Source organism: Phocoena phocoena, chromosome 10, assembly GCF_963924675.1.
Source record: "Phocoena phocoena chromosome 10, mPhoPho1.1, whole genome shotgun sequence".
Lineage (NCBI taxonomy): Eukaryota > Metazoa > Chordata > Mammalia > Artiodactyla > Phocoenidae > Phocoena > Phocoena phocoena.
In genome coordinates, this window is record NC_089228.1 from 37,222,819 (window position 1) to 37,236,397 (window position 13,579).

Sequence of the window (13,579 nt, forward strand, 5' to 3'; positions counted from 1 at the left end):
GTGAAATTTCCTATACTTATGGCATCGGAACAGAAGGACACTTGCACCATAACATCTCCTAGTGGTCAGAATCAAAGATATAAAGTCTGACTGAAGAGCATACTTGCTGAAAGTTCTGAAACTGTGAAACATGAGCCTGGCACCAAAGAAGCAGGTCTGATTCTGACTCAGGTCTAAGATAAGACTACATCTAAGCTATTTATCCTGATGTGATAGGAACATGCCATTGAGGACAGGGCACTGTTGAGTTCTCAGAAAGTGTATCTGGCTTGCTCTGCTAGCTCCTCACATCTCCACATGCTGAGGGAGGAGTAGGTGTCCTGGGCCCTGGTTGGCAGGAACAGATAGGCTGGGGGAGAGGAAGGAAGGAGAAAGATGACTGGCTTGGGGTGTTCAGGAGGGGAGACCATGGAAGGAGCCTTTCTTATAGAGATACCTGGTGACCTTGATGTATTCCACCGTTTTATAGAGGCTATCCCCCAGTTGCTCACCTGTTCTCTGGGCCAAGGGGCTTATGGGCAACTGGCATCAAGGGGCAACACAGAAGCAAGTGGAAAACAAAAAAAGCAGACTATTCTAATCTTAAACGAGGTACTTAAACATACATTTGCTCTGACAGACCTGGCAGTGACTGAATGAACGGACATGAGAAAGGCTGTCTGGTCTTTGCTCATAGGTTTTGATGTAATAATTGGCTTCAGAAAAATCAAAGAAGTGAAATTCATTAGATAAAATTCTGACATTTATTTATAAGCAAAAATAACCCCTTTGTGACTGGGGTAATGAAAAATATCCGTGATCCCTTCTAGGGTAAGGTTGCATGTAAAAGGTGACTGATTAGCTGGACAGACATTTTTAATATAAGGAAGCGACTTGCTTCCCACACTGGTATTTCTAATGGAATCTAATCCTAATTCTTAGCCAAAGTTTTCTAGTTATTTCTGCTGTTTTTCAACCTATTTCATTCTTAACTGCTAGGATGGACCAATACTAACCTGAGGTTTTCAAAATACAGTGGCTAGGAAATAAAATTCTCTATACATTCTGAATATCCTCTATAAGTAAGATGTTCACGAACAACTAATAGCATGGTAGCTAAATAAATTTGGTCTAAAGAGGGCAAAGTTGTGCTTCTTCTCCACCATAAAGCCACTGGGCTGTCTTATATTTGGAAGCTGGGGCATAGCTAGCTTTGAAGTAAAAGCAGCATTTTATTCTATTAGGTATTTCCTTATAACTCATCCCTTACCCAAAATGTAGGGGCTTGGCAGGGCTTCTTTTACTCTGGAAGCCAGAGGACAAAGAAATCACCTGCTAAGACAGACAAGAATCCAGCAGCAAAACTTTGCTGTAGCTCACAGACCTGAGTGAAAAGGAGTGTTTCTGAGTTTCTGCTGTCCAAACTGAGCACAAACCGGATGGACTGGAAAAGTTCTTGGATGCTGGACCGGAATTGCTCTTCTTCCATCCCACAGGTGGCACGTGAGTAGAGGATCCTTGACTGCACAATAAACTTGAAAAGGTACTCCAAGGCCTGGAGGTGTAGGAGGAAAAAGGGACAGAGAGGTGTTAAAGATGTCCAGAAACTAACATATGAGGGAATGAAGGGTGGAGTACCAGAAAATTATACACCAAGATTGGGAGGGGGACAATTCCAACTATGGAGACAAGTAGTTTAATTTTTAAAAAATTTTTATTGGAGTAGAGTTGATTTACAATGTTGTGTTAGTTTCTGCTGTACAGCAAAGTGAATCAGTTATACACATACATATATCCACTCTGTTTTAGATTCTTTTCCTGTATAGGTCATTACAGAGTATTCAGTAGAATTCCCTGTGCTATATAGCAGGTTAGTATTAATCTACTTTATATTTAGTAGTGAAGCACTTTAAGTTTTTAAACCTTTTCTCAAAACTCCAAGGGTCACTGAGCAGCAACTGTCTATGTACTGAGAGAATCATCAAATTATTTCATGCGGCTATGGAAGTGTATAACCACAGACTGTTATGGAAGCAGTTGAATTCAAGACCATATAGAATCAAAAGAAAATTAAATTTCTCTCATTTTTCTCAGGTCTGGAAATAAAAGGCTACAAAGGCAATGATATAAGAACCTCTCTTAAATTTATTCCAAGAAGGAAGAGTCCTTTAAAGAGTCTTCTGCATCTTCAAGAAACAGATGGACACGGTGCCAGCCTTCTCACCAGGGGTCAAGTCTGAAGAACTTGTCCCTAGTTGCACAGGAGCTGGTGGACCTAACCCACCCATTTTCCATCCTCTTCCAGACCAGGACACCTGCCATCAATAGTTCATGAACAATACAGAAGACAAAGCTCCCATAACATGTTTTGGGAGCAGAATCTGATTCTGAGGAGTCCCTGCAGCTTGGCCCATGCTTATGAGCTGAATAATTCTCTTTTAAGAGAATTCAAGATCCAAGACTATACTTTCTAATCAAAGAAAGGCTAATGATTTCCCAGACACTGGAAAGGCAGAGACATTGAAAACTGAGGAGAAACTTATCCAAGAATGAAATATGGAGCTCAGTTACTTGAACTATATAACAGGAAACAATTCCCAAGCTACTTTCATGATCTATTCATCTGTCAGGTTTAGCAAAGCAAAACTTTGTGTGTGTGAGTGTGTGTGTGTGTGTGTGTTTATGTGCTCCACACTGAACTCGGTTGGCACTGGAAAATGGCTAGTTCAGAAAAATGTGTGTTCCAAGGCCTGCACCAGAGGATTCTGCAGAATAAGTTACAGTGTTTGGCCTCATTTCCATAAATGCTACAGTCTCTGTTTCAGTAGCCTTTTAATGCCTGGTCTACAAATAACCCGGAAATTTAATGCCTGGTCTGTAAAGAACCTGGAAAGTCTCTGCTAAATTTAAAAAGGAAAGTGTTTTTTTTTCTCAGTTTGAAACAACTACCACAAGAGATGTACTGAGTGGCTTAGAACATCCACTAGTTTCAGAGTGAGAGGCAGAACCAGACAGCAAAGTCGCTTGCACTTCCTGGGTATGAGAGATCAATTCCTCCATTAAGTCCTAAAATATAAAACACTTTGCAGAGGAGTACAAGGCTGTCGAAGACAGCCTGTGAAAACCTGGATGAGGGCAAGGAAAACAAGCTCACTTCTAGTCATCCATCATTACCTGACTTCCCCTTTCCCTACTCCTCTTGATTTTTACCATCAGCACCAGCTGATGGCCAGGACCAGGTAAAGTTGGCCACCTGTGACAGATGCAACTGGGTAAAGAGAGGAGAGCAGAAGAGTGGGATAAAAGGTGAGGTGGATCCTATGGAAGTTGTTTGAAGTTTACAGGTGTTCCCAACCCTGTGTGGAGACAATGGAACACTTAACTATGGCTGAAGCAGCTTCTCTGTCTTTTTCTACTTAAGTTAATGAACCTGAAGGGAAAAGAGATCCTAAAAGTTATTACAACCTTTCTGTCACTAAGGAGATCATTGTGCTTTCTCTTTCCTGGCTCCCTGGTAAGAACCTGATGCAGCTCAGCAGTGAAAAGTATGCTGCCTTTTTGGAACGCCCTGCCAAAAGCCATCCTCAGACCCACCAAGGATACCCCCTCGTAAGTCATTCACACAGGAATAATGTAACCAAGTAAGAAAATAAAAGACTCTTTATTTTCATCTTTAGTGGCATAACTTTGGAAGGTCATGACTCTGAAAGGGAAAGGAAGAGATGATGTATAAGTAGCAAGATGTATTGAATCAAGAGCAATAAAGAAGAGGAGGTTTCCTGGTCCACAGATTATGATACCGGAATAAGAAATGCCAGGTCAGAAGCATATGCATTCTGTGAATAAGGATGAAATTAGGATCAGATAGAGACTTACACATTTGGTCAAGAGGACTTGTAAACTGAAATTTGATGAAGAAGTGGAAATGGCCTGATAAAACCGCTGGGCTAGATGCATTAGTATCAGATGCCACTCAAATACATTTGATATGGTAAGAACAAGTATGAAAGTACCCCCAGAAAAGTGCTCCCCCACAATGGAACTCTTCCTTTTCCCCACCCAAACCTGATATTCTCCAGGAATTTTGTACCTCCATAGGTGACCCTGCCATCAACCCAGCTCATCTAGCCAGACCCCTGGAACCACCCTCAGGTCTTCCTTTCTGCCACCCCTCACATCCAACCTAACATTTGAAAGCTTCTGCTTTGGTCACATCAGCCACTTTACGGTTGCTTGAAAACTCTAGCTCTTTCCCATCCAGGCTTTTAAACATTCTGTTTCCTCAGTCTGAAATGTGTGTTCCCCAGTTCTTAACACTGATTTCAGCTCAGGTCACCTCGTCAGAGAAGCTTTCCCTAAACTCTTGATCTGAAGTAAACCCTCCTCTCCAGCCATTCCATCCCAAGATCCTGTTTATTTCCCTCATAGCATCATCAATTTTCTTTTCTCAATTACTTTGTGTATTTATCTGTTTGACATGTTTATTATCTGCCTTTTCCCCACTTGAATGGAAGTGCTATGAAGGCCTAGCCTTTCTACTTGGGCTCCTGCTGAATCCCCAGTGGTTAACACAGTGTCTGACATATGGCAGTTATCAAGCAATACTGACTGAATGAACGGCTGAATGAATGACTCTTAGGGGAAAACTTCTGAGATAGCATCTCCAGTAACCTTAAGCAATTGATTTATGAACTCACATAGAATCTTTTGTATTTAACTCAACTTGTATCCCCTCAAATACTATGCAGGGCACTTCACAGGTGCTGGGGTTCAGAGAAGAACAGAACCTAGTGCTTGCCCTCACATTACACTCAGAACCCTGCTCTACACTTGTGTTTGAGCCTGATTCCCCTTAGGACACAGGGGATGTGTTCTTCAAGGGGAGAGGTCAGTCTTACTCTTTGCACCTTAGCACCCATGACATGCTGATTGCTCAGCTGACATGTATTGCGTGAAGAAAGACAGAAGTGAGACTTGTGGCCTTAGATTTTTAAAGAATGTGCAGAGAAGAGGCAGGGAAAATATGGATTTATGATTTGATTTTGCCTCTTTAATCTGATGATGCTTGGGGGAACATCTGTTTTACCTGTTACCACGTGGACAAGAATAACAAAATCATAGGCCCAGAAGTACTTAGAGCAGATGATGGGATATTAAAAGAGGACAAAGAGAAAGCAGGACTACTTTGCTGCCATTCTTCTTTTATTACTAACTAGAAAGGATGGGAAAGACATGGTTAAAAAGCAACCAAAAAATGAGAGTAACTCAAGAACAAGAAAAGACAGGGACAAAAAAGAAAGCAAGCAAGCATGAACTTGCTTTAAATGAGTTCTTAGAGGATACGACAGTTTTCTTCAAACAGCTATATGGAGAACTGTTGAGCAAAAGAGGGATCAACATTCTCATAGGCTGTTCTCTACAGTAGAAGCAGTAGCCATGAAAAGAAGTTACCAGAAAGTATAGTTAACTAACAATGAGGACAGTCCCCTGTAAAGTGGAGCTGTCCAGCAAGGCAAAGGGCTGCCTGGTCACAGTTTTTAGATTATCTTCTTCTCAACATATCTGCATACAGTGCATTCTTAAAACAGTTATAGAAAACAATGTTTAGTAACTACTGAAGAAGGGAAAAGTATTGGAAGATCTTATTTCTCATCAATGTTGCCACCAACACTGGCTTAGAAGGAGATATGATATTTTAGCCAGTGGAAGCAAAGACTGACATTGTTGGTAAAAACCAGGCAGGGAGGATGGCTCAGAGCCACATGCACATCATCCCTCCCTCCTGCTTTAAGATAAAATGATGAGGAATAAAGACCTTTTAGGGCAAAATCAAAGCGAGGAAAAGGCAGTTATGTGGATCAAGGCAGTCATTCCTGAAAGCAGAGCAGTGTACTGGCTGTCTACACTTGTCCTGCACACTACTCCACTGAGGCTACTTGCAAAGTTCTGCAGGGGTGGGCCCTTTTTGTACAGCAAGCTCAGTATATTACCCTCATGGCTTCCTGAATGTGATCCTGCCGAATCAGTTCTGCTGAGCAGTCCATGTACCACTTCAAACAGCGGATTAGCTCCCTAGGAAAAAGAACAGTTTCAGAAACCCCACGTTAATCCAAAAGCAATGCAGCCTAAAATATTTGCAGTCCTGAATTAGCCATATAGGAAATAATATACTGCTAATGAGCTAGAATAGAGTGATGGATCCAATACAGCTGTGGAATCTTTAGATCATCCAAGACCAGACAACACTCCCTGTCCAAAAAGAGTTGCCACATTTCAATCAGCAATTATAATCATTCTTTCCCACTTTCCCTGACACACATTTTTTCTGATTACAAGAAAGTTTTCCTGAAGTCTGGGACTGGATGTGTGTTTTGTTTTGTTTTGTTTAAAACTGCTAAGTCTCCCGAACATACAACAGACTCTAAATAAAGGTATATAGTCCGGTGTGCCTCTCCTTGCCATCCCAATGATCTTATTTCCTTAGGACCAAGTCATCTGAGCGGAATGGGATTACAGGGTCAGAAGGCCTTCACATTTACATGGCAAAAGAGTACACAGGGCAAGAGTGCAGGCCCTCGTCAGATAACAGTTCGCATCTTAGGCCTATCAGTTTCTAGCTTTGTATCCTTGGGCAAGTTATTTGGGTCCTCTGTCCTCATTCTTTTCATTTAAAATATAGAGGAAACAACAGTACATCTCAAACTGTGAATTCTAATGAGATGACACATGTAAAGTACACAGCGCAGTGCCTGCTCTCCAAAGTGACATCAAAGTGTCAGAGTTCCAGTGATTCCACAGCCTCAGAACCCTTCGGTTTTGTTTTCTAAACTTGTGCTGGGACTACCCTGGTGGCACAGTGGATAAGACTCCGTGCTCCCAATGCAGGGCCTGGGTTCGATCCCTGGTCAGGGAACTAGATCCCACGTGCATGCCACAACTAAGGAGTCTATGTGCCGCAACTAAGGAGCCCGCCTGCTGCAACTAAGACCTGGTGCAACCAAATAAATAAATAAATAAATAAATAAACAACTTGTGCTCATTCCATAGAATAATATGGTGACTTTAAAAATCGCTTTAATGGTTTTAGATAAGCTGTGAGTGTTTCCCATGTTTATTATTCATATTATCTCTTTTATTGACTATCTTTTTCTTTTCTTTGATATTTATTTGTCAGTACTATAGTTAGCTATTCACATGTTTCTCACTGAAAAAGCAAGACATATTTTTAGCAGCTCTGCCATCATTTCTTAGAAGGAAAAGTATGACAACTATGTAATAAACTCTAGTTTAAAACATCAGCGGAAAGCTAACATCTAACATCATACTCAATGGTGAAAGACTGAAATGTGTTCCTCTAAGATCAGAAACAAGGCAAGGATGCCTGCTTTTGCCACTTCTATTCAACATATTAGTAGTGAAAGAGCAATTGGGCAAGAAAAAGCAATAAAAGGCATCCAAATTGGGGCCTCCCTGGTGGCGCAGTGGTTGAGAGTCCGCCTGCCAACGCAGGGGACACGGGTTCATGCCCCGGTCCGGGAGGATCCCTCATGCCACAGAGCGGCTGGGCGCGTGAGCCATGGCCGCTGAGCCTGTGCGTCCGGAGCCTGTGCTCTGCAACGGGAGAGGCCACAACGGTGAGAGGCCCACGTACTGCCAAAAAAAAAAAAAAAAAAGGCATCCAAATTGGAAAGGAAGAAATAAGATTATCTTTGTTTGTAGCTAACATGATCTTGTATATAGAAAAATCTAAAGAATCCACAAAAAACCCTGTTAGAACTAATAAATGAATTCAGCAACACTGCAACAAAATCAACATATATAAATCATTTGCTTTTCTATATACTAACAACGAACAATCAAAAAAGAAAATTAAGAAAACAATCCATTTAAAAAAAAAAAAAAAAAAAAAAAAAAAAAAAAAAAGAAAACAATCCATTTACAGTAGCATCAAAAAAGAATAAAATACTTAGGAATAACGTTAACCAAGGGGGTGAAAGACTTATACTTTGAAAACAAAATGTTGCTGAAAAAAAAGGAGAAAGAAATTAAAGAAGTTAATAATAAACAGAAAGACATGCACATTCATGGATTGGGAGACTTAATTTGGTTAAGATGTCAACACTACCCAAAGTGATCTACAAATTCAATGCAATCTCTATCAAAATCCCAATGACATTTTTTGCAGAAATAGAAAAATCCATCCTAAAGTTCATATGGAATCTCTAGGGACCCCAAACAGCCAAAACAATCTTGAAAAAGAAGAACAAAGTTAGAGGATGCACACTTCCTGATTTCAAACGTCCTACAAAGCTACAAAGAGTAACTTTAACTTTGATTATAAAGACTAGTCAAAACAGGGTGGGACTGGCATAAAGACAGATACATACATCAATAGAATAAAACAGCCCAGAAATAAACCCTCATGTATATGGCCAAATGATTTTCATCATTAAATGGGAAAAGGATATTCTTTTTCTACAAGTTGTATTGGAAAAACTAAATATCCACACACAAAAGAATAAAATTGGACTCTTATGTTGCATAATAAACAAAAATTAATTCAAAATTAATCAAATACCTAAATGTAAGAGCTAAAACTATAAAACTCTTATACAAAAACATAGGAGAAAAGTTTCATGTCATTGGATTAAGCAATCATTTCTTGGATAAGACATCAAAACATAGGCAATGAAAGAAAAATTAGATAAATTATATCAAAATTGAAGACTTCTGTGCATCAAAAGACACAATCAACAGATTAAAAAGGCAATGGGAGAAAATATTTGCAAATCATATCCCTGAAAATGGGTTAATATCCAGAATTGCAGCTCAGCAACAAACAACCAAACAACCTGATTCAAAAATAGGCAAAGGACTTATAGATTTTTCTCCAAAGAAGATATATAAATGGTCAATAAGCATACGAAGAGATGCTCAACGTCACTAATCATTAGGGAAATGCAAATCAAAACCACAAGCTACCATCTCATACCCATTAGAAAGGCTACTATTAAAAAAATACAAAATACCAGAAAGTAACAAGTATTGGCGAGAATGTGGAGATATTGGAACACTTGTGCATTATTGGTGGGAATGTAAAATGGTGCAGCTGCTGTGGAAAATAGTAGTATGGTGGTTCCTTAAAACAATTAAAAATAGGTTTATCATATGATCTACCCATTCCATTTCTGGGTATATACCCAAAAGACTTGAAAGCAGGGTCTCTAAGAGATATTTCTATGCCCATGTTCATAGTAGCATTATTCACAATTGCTGAAAGGTGGATAAATATAGCCAAGTATTCATCAACAGATGAATGGATAAACAAAATGTGGTATATACAGTGGAACATTATTTAGAATAAAAGGAAGGAAATTCTGACACATGCTATGACATGGATGAGCACTGAGGACATTATGGTAAGTGAAATAAGCCAGTCACAAAGAGACAAATATTGTATGATTCAATTTATATGAGGTCCCAGATTAGCAAATCCATAGACAAAAAGTATAATGGTGATTACATGAGGGCTGGTGGTGGTGGGGGGAATGGGAAGTTATTGGTTAATGGGTACAGAGCTTCAGTTTTGCAAGATGAAAACAGTTCTGGAGATGAATGGTGGTGATGGTTGTACAAAAATGTAGATATACTTAATGCCACTGAGCTGTACACTTAAAAATGGTTAAGTGAATTCTCTGGTGGCCCAGTGGTTAAGAATCCGCCTGCCAATGCAGGGGACATGGGTTCAATCCCTGGTCTGGGAAGATCCCACATGCTGCAGAGCAACTAAGTCTGAGTGCTACAACTACTGAGCCTGTGTGCCTAGAGCCTGTGCTTCGCAATAAGAGGAGCCACCGCAATGAGAAGCCGCACACCGCCACAGAGAGTAGCCCCCGCTCGCCACAGCTACAAAAAGCCTACGTGCAGCAATGAAGACCCAATGCAACCAAAAATAAACAAATAAATAAAATTGATTCTTTAAAAAAAAAGAAAAAAAGAGAGGTTACCCTTATAAAAAAAAATTGGTTAAGATGATACGTTTTATGCTATGTGTATTTTACCAGGGTTAAAAAATAATTAAGTTTAAAAAAAAAAGGTCAGCTGAACGAATGTTGGTGCCACTGAATTTTTTAAAAGCCCGTCTTTCTAGTCAAACACAAGTCCTAATGATGGTGCCAAATGCAACTTACTTGTATGCCAGGGCTCCAGCAAAGTGCTTCTGGATGTATGTGTCCATTACAGGTCGGAAATGGAAATATTTGATGTCTCGGAGCAGGTTGATGATGAATACCTGGGAGAGATGGAGGGTAGAAGAATTAATTGGAGGCCTCAAACTTATCCCCAGCAGGAAACAACTCTTGATTCTTCAAGGAATGGCAAACTGCTAGTGTTTTCTCCAGTGTTCCCAGTGAATGTAGGATTTCCATTCTGTGTCTGTATTTCTGTCATATTTGTTCTATTCCTAACATCCCTGGCCTCCCATTCCAAACTTGGGACTCATTTGTCAATGCCAGTGTTACTTTGAGCTTCTCTCTTCACGAATGCTAGGTGGTTCAACATGGACCTAGGGAATACAAAACAATACCTGTGTAGGTGGCATAAACACTAAGTTGTCTCAAAAAACTTGGAAAAGAGAGAGAGAAAAATATTGTCCTCTAGGCCAAACCAGCCTATGAAAGGCTGTACCCTTCGGAAATGGGGTTGGCTGGCCAGGGAAACAAGAAGAAAAGCCAGAGAAGCAAACTTTGCAAGTACCATTCTAACTCTTGCCTCTGCTCCTCATCTGTCAGGTAGACTCAGAGTATCTGGTTCTCCTTGAACATACAGCCCTCCTGTAGGACTGGATATATTCAACAAAACACACTGAACATCCAAATCACTGTCCTTGCACACTAAGCAACCTTCTGAGACTCTGGCTCCCAAACCACTGCATAGAAGGAGAGAGTGTGATGCTCCACCAGCACAAGTGAGTCTCTGCTTTTCCTGGTGGTTGTATCCTACTTTTGTAAGTGGAAAAACAGGCTGTCTTGTTTCCTATATTAGTCTCTGGGCCTTTTGTTGGTGTATGTCACTATTTCAGGGGCTAGGAAACCCTGCAACAGTGGTGAGACTGAGTATCAAAACTACAAAGTTGAAGTCCAGATTTGATCTTGTAGGGCTCTGCCTGGTAGGGTGATTGTTGGTCTTCCTTGGGTGACACTCCTCAGTTCCTTTTCTATTGGAAACATCTACATCTTGTGCTGACTCACTATAATAAATTGCTTTCCTTAGATTTTTAAAAAATATGTGACGGGAGTAATTAATAAAAATCAGGAAGGGTGAGACTTACCAAAGACTGAAACACCAACAGGCCATATTTCTCTGTATTATCATCCAAAATCACAAACAGCGTATCTAAGATGTCTTGTAGAAACTGCAACAGCATAAAAATCAGAGGGCTCAGGTCTTTGGACCTTGGACACATGTTCAAACTTCCATACACCAATGAATTTATTTCCCAGTAAACAAAGTCAAAGATCTCCTAATATCTCAAACCACCACTTAAAAATAACCTAGTATCCCACCTCCGCCTAGCCAAGAAATAACTAGGTGGACTTGGGGGTGTTTGCTTACAGCCCAAAGGGCCCTAAGAGAGACTTAAAGGGGCTCTTCCTATTGGGTAAGTGATAAACTTATAAGGAAAGAGCAATTACCTAAAAAACGTAGGACATCCATGTAGAACAGTAATTTTGAAATAAAGACAATCTAAGTGATTCTTTTTTTTTAAAAAATAAATTATTTATTTATCGGCTGCATTGGGTCTTCGTTGCTGAGTGCGGGCTTTCTCTAGTTGCAGTGAGTGGGGGCTACTCTACTTTTTTTTTTTTCCTCTTTATTGGAGTATAATTGCTCTACAATGGTGTGTTAGTTTCTGCTTTATAACAAAGTGATACATATACATATGTTCCCATATCTCTTCCCTCTTGTGTCTCTCTCCCTCCCACCCTCCCTATCCCACCCCTCCAGGCGGTCACAAAGCCCCCAGCTGATCTCCCTGTGCTATGCGGCTGCTTCCCACCAGCTATCTATTTTACATTTGGTAGTGTATATATATCCATGCCACTCTCTCACTTTGTCACAGCTTACCCTTCCCCCTCCCCATATCCTCAAGTCCATTCTCTAGTAGGTCTGTGTCTCTTTCCTGTCTTACCTCTAGGTTCTTCATGACATTTTTCTTTTCTTAAGTTCCATATATATGTGTTACCATACGGTATTTGTCTTTCCCCTTCTGACTTACTTCACTCTGTATGACAGACTCTAGGTCCATCCACCTGATTACAAATAGCTCAATTTCATTTCTTTTTATGGCTGAGTAATATTCCATTGTATATATGTGCCACAGCTATTTTTTAAAGTATTTACTTATTTATTTATTTATTATTACATCTTTATTGAAGTAAAATTGCTTTACAATGGTGTGTTAGTTTCTGCTTTATAACAAAGTGAATCAGTTATACATATACATATGTTCCCATATCTCTTCCCTCTTGCATCTCCCTCCCTCCCACCCTCCCTATCCCACCCCTCCAGGCGGTCACAAAGCACCGAGCTGATCTCCCTGTGCTATGCAGCTGCTTCCCACTAGCTATCTACCTTACGTTTGGTAGTGTATATATGTCCATGCCTCTCTCTCGCTTTGTCACAGCTTACCCTTCCCTCTCCCCATATCCTCAAGTCCGTTCTCTAGTAGGTCTGTGTCTTTATTCCTGTCTTACCCCTACTCATGACATTTTTTTTTCTTAAATTCCATATATATGTGTTAGCATACGGTATCTGTCTTTCTCTTTCTGACTTACTTCACTCTGTATCACAGACTCTAGGTCTATCCACCTCATTACAAATAGCTCAATTTTGTTTCTTTTTATGGTTGAATAATATTCCATTGTATATATGTGCCACATCTTCTTTATCCACTCATCCGATGATGGACACTTAGGTTGTTTCCATCTCCGGGCTATTGTAAATAGAGCTGCAATGAACATTTTGGTACATGACTCTTTCTGAATCATGGTTTTCTCAGGGTATATGCCCAGTAGTGGGATTGCTGGGTCATATGGTGGTTCTATTTGTAGTTTTTTAAGGAACCTCCATACTGTTCTCCATAGTGGCTGTACCAATTCACATTCCCACCAGCAGTGCAAGAGTGTTCCCTTTTCTCCACACCCTCTCCAGCATCTATTCTTTCTAGATTTTTTGATGATGGCCGTCCTGACTGGTGCGAGATGATATCTCATTGTAGTTTTGATTTGCATTTCTCTAATGATTAATGATGTTGAGCATTCTTTCATGTGTTTGTTAGCATTCTGTATATCTTCTTTGGAGAAATGTCTATTTAGGTCTTCTGCCCACTTTTGGATTGGGTTGTTTGTTTTTTTGTTATTGAGCTGCATGAGCTGCTTGTAAATTTTGGAGATTAATCCTTTGTCAGTTGCTTCATTTGCAAATATTTTCTCCCATTCTGAGGGTTGTCTTTTGGTCTTGTTTATGGTTTCCTTTGCTGTGCAAAAGCTTTGAAGTTTCATTAGGTCCCATTTGTTTATTTTTGTTTTTATTTCCATTT

General features: G+C 40.0%; 1 protein-coding gene across 1 annotated transcript in view; it reads right to left on the bottom strand.

Moving 5' to 3' along the window:
- Positions 1 to 13,579, bottom strand: part of DOCK3 (dedicator of cytokinesis 3) — a 377,800-nt gene that overhangs the window by 69,911 nt on the left and 294,310 nt on the right. The window contains exons 20-23 of the mRNA XM_065885910.1: positions 11,309 to 11,392; positions 10,170 to 10,270; positions 5,970 to 6,051; positions 1,364 to 1,534 (exon numbers count right to left, since the gene is read on the bottom strand). Of these exons, the coding sequence (XP_065741982.1) occupies positions 1,364 to 1,534; positions 5,970 to 6,051; positions 10,170 to 10,270; positions 11,309 to 11,392 (438 nt within the window). The remainder of the gene's footprint in view (positions 1 to 1,363; positions 1,535 to 5,969; positions 6,052 to 10,169; positions 10,271 to 11,308; positions 11,393 to 13,579) is intronic.